Source organism: Phalaenopsis equestris, unplaced genomic scaffold (genome assembly GCF_001263595.1).
Source record: "Phalaenopsis equestris unplaced genomic scaffold, ASM126359v1 Scaffold000854, whole genome shotgun sequence".
Taxonomy (NCBI): Eukaryota; Viridiplantae; Streptophyta; class Magnoliopsida; order Asparagales; family Orchidaceae; genus Phalaenopsis; species Phalaenopsis equestris.
The window spans coordinates 272,642-285,458 of NW_018165294.1; the positions used below are offsets into that span (position 1 = coordinate 272,642).

Here is a 12,817-nt window from a genome sequence, read left to right on the forward strand (position 1 = left end):
GAAGTTCAACAGTGAATAGAGTAATGGTGTAAGATTTATAGGATGTTCTAGGGTTTAGGGTACACTTTAACCCCTTTATTAAATGACTTTTAGGGTAAAACGGAGGGTAAAAGATTAAAATGTATGTTTACAAGTTTGCTGGAGTGTTTGAGGCTCAAAGTGATGATTAAGGTAGTAACCAACCCATTAGTTTTTTTCTAAAAGGTAAAAAAATGTAAATATGTGAATTGTTTGAAGTAGAAAGATGTAAGCGTTTGGTTGATTGAATGGTGGGGGGTATGAGTTGGAAACCCCTTAATTCATTGATTTAAACTACCACTATTAGTTAGAAAGAATTCTACAATCCTCTTGATGAGATCAAATGCATTTCATAAAAATTACAAGTTCACCCCTAAAACCCTAAGAGCTTTATAGTGAACAGGCTTAACTTATAATCATTGAGGGTCGGAGTGAAATTTGTTAAGAGAGATGAAAGTAATAAAACACTATAGGGCGTTGCGAGCTCAAGCTTAGCTAGAGGTGAGTTTGTAAAATTTTTCAATATTTACATATATACCCTTATCAGTCTAACTTGTAGAACTCTCATTATAAAATTGTGAAGTGACTAAGGCCTTACCCATAAGCTAATTAGGATATAAAGTATACAAAACACAGTATGAATCATCAATATTCTTTTGATATTTTCTAATCCGAAATTGAAAGTTTAACTCAATAATTTAGGAGAACTAAATGAACTCAGAACCACTTAAGAAACTTTGGGGTTGCTTAGAACCATGTTCCCAAACATCCCAACAAGATCTTAAACATTTCAGAAAACATTTGAATTTGCTATAATTTGTTGAGAAAAATCATCCTTAAAATACAGTAATCCACAGAGTCAAGAAACAAAAGAAGAAATCAACTAAAACATAACTCGCCACCCTTCAAACTAAAACATGTTCATAAAAATCATCTCAACCCATTTTAAGAATTACATAAGCCAAAATATTGCAAAACCTTGAAAGTATCCGAACTAATGTGGTTTTATATGGATCATCGAGCTAGTTTGTATTCTAGAGGTGTTAGTGATACGGGCAATGATGCAAAAGGCATCTAGTGTTGAATTCGGGATAACGAAATAGTGTCATATCTCCTGACTCGATGAATTCGTGAGGGTGCAGGTTTGATATTGCTATTCATCAATATTTGGTGAGATGTTGCCTTTGTTTTTCTGGGCTGCTGGTGGCTTAGCCCGACAATGTGTATCACTTATGAACCGCCCGATTTATAAAAAATGTAATAATATGAAAAAATCTTTTCTTGCGGTGCTAATTTTTTTGGTGCTAATGACTTTGGTGAAAATTCTAATTTATTTATATGCATGATAAATTAAGAATTCTGGGTGTTGCCTTCTGCATGTCCACTTGTCAGTCACCTTGGTTAGGCTAGATTGTCTTGTCTGTAGCTTCTATCTATTGTTGGACTTTATACACACAGACGCTGATGGATGCCTATGGAAGTCCCTCGAGAAGAATTATCAAGGCCAAAGCTCCTGAAGCAGAGCCCATCCCTAACTCAATAATGTTTATATCTGATTCTGATCTTTCATATATTTACCACCCAGTTTTATACAAACGTACATGCTTATATTTTAATATATTCCATATTTAAATTGTAAAATATTTGATGTTTGTAATAACTGTATTTTTTTTTTTATTTATCATCAGAGTCCGCATGTACGTACCACCACTTTCTCTTTTTCTACACTTTTCCTTTTACTACACTTTATTGTGAATACTTTGTTTATGCATGATATTCCTCTATTACATACTGTATCCCTGACATGTGAGAAAGACCCCCTAGGACATTGAACATAGGACACATGCTTAGGGTGGGAAACTTTAAATGAGGCCTTAGGATTGAAAATGTAGGGCATATGTTTAGGCGAAAACCCCATAACACACTGCCAACATAATAAAACATTGGTTAAATAATATCCATGATGACATAAACAATTATCAACCTAAATGTATTACTTCTAAAATCAAAACACTCAAATGAAGAACCTAGGATAGGTCGTTTGAGGCATGGTTTCTCTCTCCCCTCTTTTCAGAGAATCGAGCGATGATGCAATTGAACGATAGACAACCTTCAGAAGATGACCAAGGCCAAAACATGAAGCGAAGGACGATCCGCAATTAAACTTTTGACAGTCTCAAACAACATAAAATTTTAGGACTTTGAGGTGGTCCGTCTAGCATGACGTAAATCCTCACCATTATCTTTAGGAGTTTGCATGATTGTATATTGTGTGATATAAGCCCTAATTTTATTTATGATCTTGAGGTTGTTCGTTCGGTATGATGTAAATCTTCCTATCTTTTTAGGATATTTGTATGAGCGTATATCATGCAAATATAAGCTCTAATCTGTAAATAAACTACAGGAGTAAAATATCAAATAACATCTCTTCCAAAATGTAAAGTAAAATAATAAGATAGTTTGAGAAGTCGTTGAGGTTTTCCTCAGGATCTATGACATCCCCTAATTTTTGCTCCTTTGGTTTCCAAAATAACTGTTCCACGTTGAGTCATTTTTGTCTGACGCACCTATGTCCAATCATGAAAACTAAACTTTGAATTCTTGAATACAAAATCTCAATCTTAATCGAGAGTTTTCTTAAGTGATTTCAGTTGCTTGAGATGTAATTAATTATAGGGGCTTGCGCTTATAAGAGAACTAGTAACTCAGATAATCCAAACTTTATTTAATCCTTATACTAAATAGGAGAATGATCGGTTGAAAATTTTGCACACTAATTAAATATCATAAATTTCTTGATTTGAATAGTTGAGACTATTTTCAAGAGATATTCTCATCTTTTTAGATGGAGTATTATTTGTGATATCGTGTTCGATTATTTAAACTATTGAATATTTGAGATATGTTCGGTCTCATTTTTCAAGAATCAATATACTCTTTTCAAAATCAAAATTACATATATAATAAATTAAATTATCCTCATTTTCAAAAAAATAAAATCCAACTGATCAATATCAAAAAATGGTTAGTAAGAAATGGTGGCTAGGTTACAACTCTAGTTATCTACACTTATCAGTCATAATCAATCTGTTTTTATTCATGGAAAAGGCATCACTGACAATATGTTGTTTGTACAAGAATTAGTAAATGATTTGAATCTTAAATGCAGAGGGGGTAACTTAATTGTAAAGTTGGATCTAAAAAATTCTTATGACACTATAAGTTAGGATTTCATACTAGTTGTGCTTAAAGGAAGAAGGTTCAATTCTATTTTCTGCAGGTTTATACAAGGTTGGTTGGAGGAAAACTATTATCAGGTATTAATCAATTACCAAGCACATGGTTTGTTCTCTTCTTGTTGAGGAATAAAGCAGGGAGACCCTCTTTTACCTACTATCTTTATTCTGCCTTTTGATTATTTTTCTAGAATAATCAATTATATGCAGATGGCACATTCTTCTACACAATAGAAAAATATGGCTAGAATGATGATAATTCACTTAGCCTATGCTAATGATGTGATCATTTTTACTAATGGTAGCAAAACCTCTATAAAAAGAGGTTATATCAATTGCTTCTCACATTCCAGGAAACATCAGGAATGATCTTTAATTCTAAAAAATGCCAATTATTCTTTGGAAATCAAATAAGCAACTTTGAAGGTTTGGGCTCATGAATATATTGTCTTATTTATAGTCGTGCTTCCTTTGAAATATTTGGGGGTCAATTTGTTAAAAGACAGGAGGAAAAAATTACAATATGATGAAGTGGTGGAAAAAAATAAAAATATAACTAGTGACTTGACAAGCTCTCATCTATCATTTGGGGGGAGAATTACCTTGCTTAAAGATATTCAAAACTCCATTCCTTTATATGCTATACAGGTACTTAGAATAAAAAAAATACACAAATACTGCTTGAAAGATTATTCAATAAATTTTTATGGTTGGGGAGCATAGAAATAAAATTTGGTCCAGTTGGAAGGTTTTGTGTAAACCTATCCATGTTGCTGGGCTTGGGTGGACTTAGCTTTCGACAATTACAAAACTTAGCTGATGTGAATTGTGATACTTTGGCTTAAATTCAGAGAGTTGGATTCATTGTGGGCTAGATACATGCAAAGTAAATATTACAAAGAAAATCATCCATTGGATGTTAGCTTCAATAATGGTGATTCCAAGACTTGGAAAGACATGTTAAGAACTAGATAAATTGCAGAGAAGTTCATTCATTGAAAGCTCGGAGAAGGTAGCCTACCTTTTTGGCAAGACAATTGGCAATTGGATGATTTGTCTGGCTTTGATAGCAGGGTTTGGAGAAATTAATTGTGATTGAATGTTGGCTTGAGGATGGTTGGAATGTTGAAAAACTTATTAACTTAGCTGGCAAAGCTGTGGCTACTTCTATCTCCAAGATTTTTTTTGATAGAGTTGTTAAAGACAATTTGTTGATTAAAAGCACTTATTCATGTTCTATTAATAAAAGTATCTACTCTAATTTGCATGGTTGAAGAAATGTGGATTAGGTGGAGTAGATTTGGAATAAATAATTGTCCTCATCCATGTCCTTCTTCATTTGGAGGGTACTCAATTGGCTAATTCCAATGAATGATATTCTTAAATTAAAGGGTTGAGAATCCCTTCTCAAGGTGTGCTTTACAAAACTGAGGAAAGCACAAATCATATCTTTTTCAAATGTTGCTTTTCAGTGAATATTTGTCAATTTTTGGGTGAAAAGGCTTGTATCAAAACAATAATATAAGGTTGGGCTGATCTGATACAATGTAAAGAACATTGGAAACATCCGATATACAAATAACAATTTAATAACCTAATTCTTTATTTTGGAATGTGGTTTATTTGGGCTGATATAAATTCAAATAAACACGAGGAGGTTGAAATTAAGATGGAAAGGTGGTCTCTAATATCACTTGTTATCTTCATAAAATTTTTTATTAGTACATGCAAACCCTATTTTCTAGATGGATGGGATGAAAATTTGGGTTCTAAGTTTGAAAAACAATTGTTCAGGGGTGGGGGGGTGAGGGTTGGAGTTACACTTGTACTTTGGAAGCAACCTTTATTTCCATGGATCAAAGTAAATACAGATGATAGTTGGAGGAAGGTAGTTGCTGGCACTGGCGGAGTATATCGATCATATACCGGTAAGTGCTTATGTTTTTTTCCTTTCAGTCTAGCTTTTTGTTCTTTAGATGTAGAATTACATGCAGTTTAGATGTTTATTCATGTGCATTAAAGCAAAAGTGGAGGTTTCTACATGTCGAAATGGATTCAACTATTTTGTTAGATATTTTGCATAATGGTAATGATCCACAATGGTACGTACATGGGAATTTGAGCAAAATTAAGCAATTAGCTAAATTAATAGTTATAAACTTGAGTTACATCCTGAGGGAGGGCAATAAACCAGCTAATGACTTAGCTAAAGAGGTTGTCATAGCTGATTCAATATGTTTGAAGACCAACCCGGACAAATACTTGAAAATGCTACTGAATGGGGATAAATTAAACAAACCACGGGTGAGATACTTGTTTACCTAGAGCTCAACGTCACTGTGCTTGTTACATGGGTATATTGCTTTTTGGAATAGATTTCCTTGTACTTTTTGGAGTAACTTTTTTATTAATGTATTTTGGTGTTTGTTGTGTGTAGTATTTGGATGGTGGAACCCTAGGGGTAAGTGATGTATTTTTTGTATTTTAGTTAGGGGGTTCCACTGTCCCCAATTTGTACCCACATTTTTAGAGCAAAAAAATTACATAATATATCTTTATGGATGCCATATATATATCATTTTCTTTAGTGATATAAAATAAATAAAAAAATGAATATATATATATATATATATATATATTCCTTTATTTATTTATTTTGCATCAATAAAGAAAATGATATATATATGGCATCCATAAAGAAAATGATTAACTAATGAGTTCTTGAAAGGTGTTGAACCATTCGTGCAACCACTATCACAGTTTTTTGACTTATCTTTCATAGGGTAAATTTTTATGCACATGTGAGATGAACATGAATCTTGCATACTTAACACCGGATAAAGTAAGGCTAGACTTATACCGTAGTGAATTTTAATCATATTATTAATCATGCAATTCACATCGTGAGTTTAACCCGCAAATTGATTATTGTCAGATAAGTGTTTCAATGAGATAAACTCAACCAAGTGAGTATGATCCCAATATAATTCAAGAAATTATGTTTTGATGCAATAAGTGCACAGTTTATCAAACAAGTGGATGAGGAGAAGCCACTAAACTAAGAAGCTAAGATGTTCTATAAAGTATTTAATGTTGCATAATGGTCATTGTGAAAAGGAAAAGGTTGTACAGACCATTCTAAGTTACTCATATCTTTGAAAATATTTATTATTAAAGTAAACTATAATATGCATAAAGAATATTTTAACTAGATAATAATATTATTGAAGGAGATAAATCTCAGAGAAAATTTTGCACCAAATAACTTGTATAGATTGAAAAATTAGTGTTAAAGTTAAAGTTGACATCAAAGAAGATATATTATTATTTAATTGTTGTGTGTTATATTACAAGACTGATGCAATTGAGACACATAATAGGTTTTGTGGTGCTAAGAGATTCAGATCACATAGCAAACGAAAAAAAAAGGAAATAGAAGGATGTTCCATACAAGCTTTTCTTCTTCTTGTCAATCAGTACACATCTTCAAAGATTATTTGTTTTCATGTGCATTGCTAAGTAGATGATTTGATATAATGAAAGATTGGGTGAATTTAGTTCTTCGAGTCATTCGGTAAATGAAAATGCATGAAATCATTTCAGCATACTTATCCTCCTTTATAGTTGAGTCACACAATGGCTTGGATTGTGTGTCAATATTTATGTCATATAGTCAGGCTGCCTATCATACTCATGCTAATCAGTGATAGTCACCTGAGATATGCAGAACTGCCCATTTTAGTTTACTTGAAAAGAATAATTAATATATATTTGTAGAGTTTCAGATTTTATGGAAAATAAGTCTAACAACTAACGAAATTGCTACAAAATAAAACTTTTAAATGAAAGATATCTAAAGGTGGATGATAAGCTATTTTCCAATGTGTGGAATGCTATCGAGATGGAACATTGTTGGAAATTTAACATACCCATGCTGCATAAATCTATTGAAGGCATGTATGAGACTAAAATGGCTATTGAACTACAATACTAGTGGCTATTCTTTCTTTCTTTTCTTATATTTTATCTAAAAAGTTTACAGGTTAATGCTATAATATAATATATTTTGTATCTTCCTAACTCTCATCACAAGTAATTTCTTATTTTTGGATGAAAGACGGTTGTGGCCCTCAATTTTCTCACCAAAAAAAAAAAAAATTGCACTAGTGGATATTAATAATGGCTGGTCTTTCCAAAGCAAGACCGCCCAGGTGCAAGTCTATTTCATCATATTTCACATTACACTTAAATTGATGGTCACAAATAAATTGTCTGGCCTCATGTTCTATTCATCCGGGCGGATTATTCTAAAATTTATAGGAATACTAAAGACTTAAATTGACGGTCACAAATAAATTGTCTGGCCTTATGTTCTATTCATCCGGGCGGATTATTCTAAAATTTATAGGAATACTAAAGATGTTTACGATAAATTCCCACTCATAGCCTTTTTTCAATTGATTTATTTCTGCTAAATTAGACATAATTTCAGGGAATCACTCTTATGAAACTTTAAAGAAAGTGCAAAAAATATTTAGAAAATTTAACACTTCTTCTAAATTCTTCTAAAACCCTTGTAGTTGGAGGAAATATTAAGTGCGTCTCTCAGATATCTGAATGACAGCGTGGATCACACAATGCCACAGTGCACAATGGTATGGTGGATTCACACCATTGTCAGGACCTAATATTTTCTGCTCTTGTAAATTTTATCTAGACGACGGCGTGGATCACACAACGCCAGTGGATTCACACCATTGTCTGGACCTAATATTTTCTGCTCTTGTAAATTTTATCTAGTTTGTTTTCTCTTTGAATTAAATAAGGAAATGATTTGGCATAAAAACTTAATCATATAATTTTTCAATTATGACGATCTAAAATGTATATCATCTTTCTTTCTACTTGTATGTTTGTACAGTTGGGCTATGATCGTACCAACTCAGGAATTCTTCCCGGGGCGTATGAGATGGTGATTCGATGATTATGGTGATTCGGTGATTGAACTTTTTCTTCTGCACCGAAAGTCCTATGCTTGAACTGGCCAACCAAAAAGGAAAGGAACTGTTTCCAGTACGTACAGGTTTTGCACATATAACACTGATTAGAACATGGATCAGGCTCGATAATTACTCCCAAATATCAAAATTTTCTTGCTGATCAATCAAATTTAACCATAAATTAAAATTTAATTTGTTTATCATAAATAGCTTAGTTAAAGATAATCTGACACCACTAGAATCTAACTTTGTTATAGATGCATATTTATATTTCTGTATTTAAGCAGTTCTTTTATAATTGAACTATTTTTTAAGCCAGTGACAGAAGTACAAAAAATATCACCAGATAGCAATATATATATACAAAGAGAGAGAGAGAGAGATGCACACATACATTTTTCTTTATTGTGTTTACCATAAAATATAGCAGGTATGTATAAGTTTATTTCCATTTCTTGATGTTATGCCTGTTTTACTCCTGGTGATTGGATAACATTAACAACTCTAAATAGTGCTGATTCGGCACTTGAGTTTTGATCAATACAACCATACATTCATGCATGCATCTATGCATGCATTCTCGCTTTGGCATTTATTAAAAAAAATGTTGCAAATGCTAATGGAAAATAAGGGTTGAAGACCGCAATTAAGAGACACAAGTTAATTAGTTCATATTGGTATTCAAACTGAGTGGCGATCAATAAATGGCCATTGGGTGCTATCATTCAATTATAGTCAAGAGATTTTAGTATACACAGACGCCCGACCGATTATTGTTGGATGATGGTAGTCAGATAGGTATTTTCAAGTGAGATTAGTTCAATGATTATAGTTTGACGATAACAGACTAATGACAATAATATGATAATTTTAGTCGGATCATAATGACTAAATAACTATGATTGAATGATAATAACCTAGTGTAGATGATAGAGTAATACTAAAAAGTTTCAAATTTTGAGGTCTTCTTTTCAAATTTCTTTTTCTTCTAAAGAGTAAGAATATGTTTATAATTTTTAAAAATATCATTTTGGCAAGTTTGATCAAAATTTTCATACATGACCTGGATTGATTCTCATAATTATAAATCGGTCGCTTAAGGTCATCAAAGTTAATAAATTATAAACAAATAAGATTCAAAAATCTTTTGGTCCATTAAATAGTATCATAAAACTTTCAACTATACTTTATGCACTAACTTAGACTAATTTGAATATGGATCAACACAATGTCGGTCTATTTGAGCTCGTTAAGCCAAAACATTCATTTTAATAATAACTTTATTTAATTCCGAGTTATGAAGGTCCCAAATATAGCCATAATTAAAATTTTGTATCATATCTTGACTTGATCAAGATGCTTTTTCTTACCTGTTAACATGAACCAAGCACATCAACATAGCTCAGAAAGAGCAGCTCCATTTTGGCCCATTATTCTTACCGATATACATCACAAAAAAAGAAGCGTGCACAGCTAGCCAGCATCATGATCTTTTAACCCCAACAAACGGTAAATTCCAAAAAGCTTATTAATATAAACAACTGTACACATCACACCAGTTTCTCCTTCCACTTTCCATTCTGATCCCCTCCCCACTCCCCCTTCGCCACTACGACACCATCCCTCTTCCACCCCCCTCCAATTCTCATTCTCCTTTCTCCATATTCTGAGTGCCCTGCCTTGTAACCTTCACATTCCTTTTTTATTCCCCTATCCCTCCTTTCCCATTCCCAAACTATGCCTGCCCCCACTTTCCCTGCGCGCGTGGGCTTTTCAACTCTCTCTCTCCCTCCACATACTCCAAGAGATCTCCCACAAAAAGCAATCAAAGCCCCCTCTTGTTATGCCCACAATCATGAGCCTTGGTTGCCTCATGCGCATGCCATATTCCCCATTGCCCTGCTTCTTCTTCTTCAATCTCCCTTATGCTCACTATAAATCCCCCACCCAACCCCACTCTCTTCTTCCCACTTCCCCAACCGACTCCCTCTCACAACTTCATCTTTCATCCCTTTCCACCATCATTGCTTGTCCATGGCCCTCTCCGGGTTCGAAGGCTTCGAGAAGCGGCTTGAGCTCCACTTCTTCGGCCACGATCCCATCGGTCTACGAAACCTCAGCTTCAAAACACTTGATCAAATCCTCGCCGCTGTACAGTGTGGAGTTGTCTCAGCCGTCGGCAATGCCCACTTCGACGCCTACGTGCTCTCCGAGTCAAGTCTCTTCATTTATCCTCACAAACTCGTCATCAAGACATGCGGAACCACCGGACTCCTCCACTCTGTCCCGCTCCTCCTCCTCCACTCCGCATCGCACGGCCTCAAACTCCTGCGCTGCAAATACACTCGCGGCAGTTTTATCTTCCCCAGCGCGCAGCCCGCCCCGCACACAAGCTTCAAGGAAGAGATTTTATTCCTGGAGAAAAACATTCCTGCCTCCCTCCGCTACCGAAAGGCTCGATTTCTCCCCTCCCATTCCTCTCGCCACAAGTGGCACGTCTACTGCGCTAGTTCCAAAGCTGACGACTTTTATGGAGGACTGATAACAATAGAAGTCTGCATGACCGAGCTCGACCGGACCGTTGCCGACCGATTCTTCCGCTTGCCGGGGGAGGTAAAGATGTCAGGACATGAAGCAGGGAGAGAGATGACACAACGGGCCAGCATACCAGACGCCGCTGGTCCGCGGGCCTTCATCTGCGACTTCGCCTTCGATCCTTGCGGATACTCCATGAACGGGCTCCACGCCGAGCGCTACTCCACCATTCATGTCACGCCGGAGGAGGGGTACAGCTACGCGAGCTACGAGTGTGTGGTTGCGGAGGAGTCGGAGATACAGAGCGTGCTCAACAAAGTGAATACCGTGTTCCGGCCGGGAGTAATGTCGGTCTCGGTAACCGGCGGAGCTGACGAGCGGATTGATATAGCAGGACTTAGTTGCCGGAGCCGAGCAGAGGAAGCCTTCTCCGGCGCAGGCATCGTGACATACCTAACATTTGTGTCAGGAATGGATGAGGAGTGAAGTGCAGCCTGATGTTGTCTTCTCAGAGATGATACTGGGATGTAATTGAGAGAGAGAGAGAGAGAGAGGAGCTAGTGAGGAAGATGGAAGAGGTTGAGAGTGGGAACGCCATGATGTAGAGCTCCACTAACAAGTGTCACGCCTAGTACTTGAGGAGGCACATAGTGGGGTTAAGGGTGAGTGAGGGTTTGGTGCAGGGAATTGGATGTTTTTAGGTTTTTCTTTTTATTTAAATCTTTTTTCAAATGGTTTGTTGTTCTTGCCTTTCTTTCTCCCAAAGAGAGAGAAAAAAAAAAAAAAAAAAAGATTACACTTTCTCTTGTAATCCATTTGTTTATTATGTTAAGTGCCATTCCCATTACTTCTACATTTATGTTTTTCTTTTTCATATTATCTATTCTTGTTGGGAGCCTGCCCAATTCTCCTTCATGTATATCCATATAAGTAATATTTTTTTTTTTCTGAGCAGAAATTCTTTATAATGATACAAACTAATATGTTCTTCAAAATTATTTTCTTATTATTTAGCATAAAAAATATGGTGTTGATCATATCAACTATTTCAAAATAAATCGCATCTGAGCTAAATAAATATATGCTGATTTTATTGATGTGAGAATTTACTGCTTTCAATAATAAAAATATGGTGTATGAGTCATAAAATCAATACGTTCCAGAATATTTGCACATGCAAACATGTTTTTAGGTAAAAGTAGCGCATAAGATGAGTAGGTGGTGGACTAAAAACATATCTTTAATAAAAAATAAAAAAAGATGCACAATTTCAATTCAAATTGTTAATTTTATTTTTTGAGCCATATAATAGATGTTATGTTTTATCGGCTCCCATTTCTTTTTCAACTAAGCTCCCAAGTCAAATAATAAAATGGGCTGAAAAAGTAATTATTTTGTGAATGTGTTTACCGTTAGGACTTGCAAGCTGAGATCTTTCTTTTAACTTTATAGAGTATTTTATAGGCGTTGTTAGGGTTTGTGGTGGAGATTTTTTTTTTTGGGTAATTATTAAAGTGCTCTTTTGTTTTGATGGGAAATTTAGTTGGAATTAAGATAATATTGCAGGAGAGGATAATCTGCGCAACAAATTTATAGACTAGAAACACAAGTAGAACGTGATTATCTATTCTATGATAAGCATGTCCATTGAATTGCTTCAATCTATCAATTTGAAGGAATAGTGCAAATTTACTTCCTATTCTGATATTCAAATCAATATAAGTATAGTCACACAAAAAAAATGGCAAATGTGGTGGACTCTGCTGAATTTTAATCCTGTATATAAATCATGCCTAAATTTTAAAATATGGTGTAATTTTGAAAGTTATATATATATGCGCCGTGTACTCAGATCTGTTGGTCGGATATCTGCTTCTCAGTTATAAGTTCTCAATGGTCTGGGTTCGATTCTCCCTGAGTGTAGGGTGTGATACTCGAATTATTAGTAGCATGAGAGATGACTGTGACTCGTATAATAATCTCTGATCATTCTTTTAAGAACAATAATATATATATATATATATA

At 34.7% G+C, this 12,817-nt stretch overlaps 1 protein-coding gene across 1 annotated transcript; it reads left to right on the forward strand.

Annotated features, from left to right (window-relative positions):
• The first annotated feature begins 9,725 nt into the window (after positions 1 to 9,725).
• On the forward strand, positions 9,726 to 11,549 carry LOC110031862 (S-adenosylmethionine decarboxylase proenzyme 4). The gene has a single exon (XM_020735287.1). It carries the CDS (start codon positions 10,292 to 10,294, stop codon positions 11,276 to 11,278), a length of 987 nt encoding a protein of 328 aa, XP_020590946.1. The 5' UTR covers positions 9,726 to 10,291; the 3' UTR covers positions 11,279 to 11,549.
• The last annotated feature ends 1,268 nt before the right edge of the window (positions 11,550 to 12,817 follow it).

What these genes read in the sequence shown, in the direction of transcription:
- LOC110031862 (XM_020735287.1), top strand. Translation starts at nt 10,292, where the DNA reads ATGGCCCTCTCCGGGTTCGAAGGCTTCGAGAAGCGGCTTGAGCTCCAC.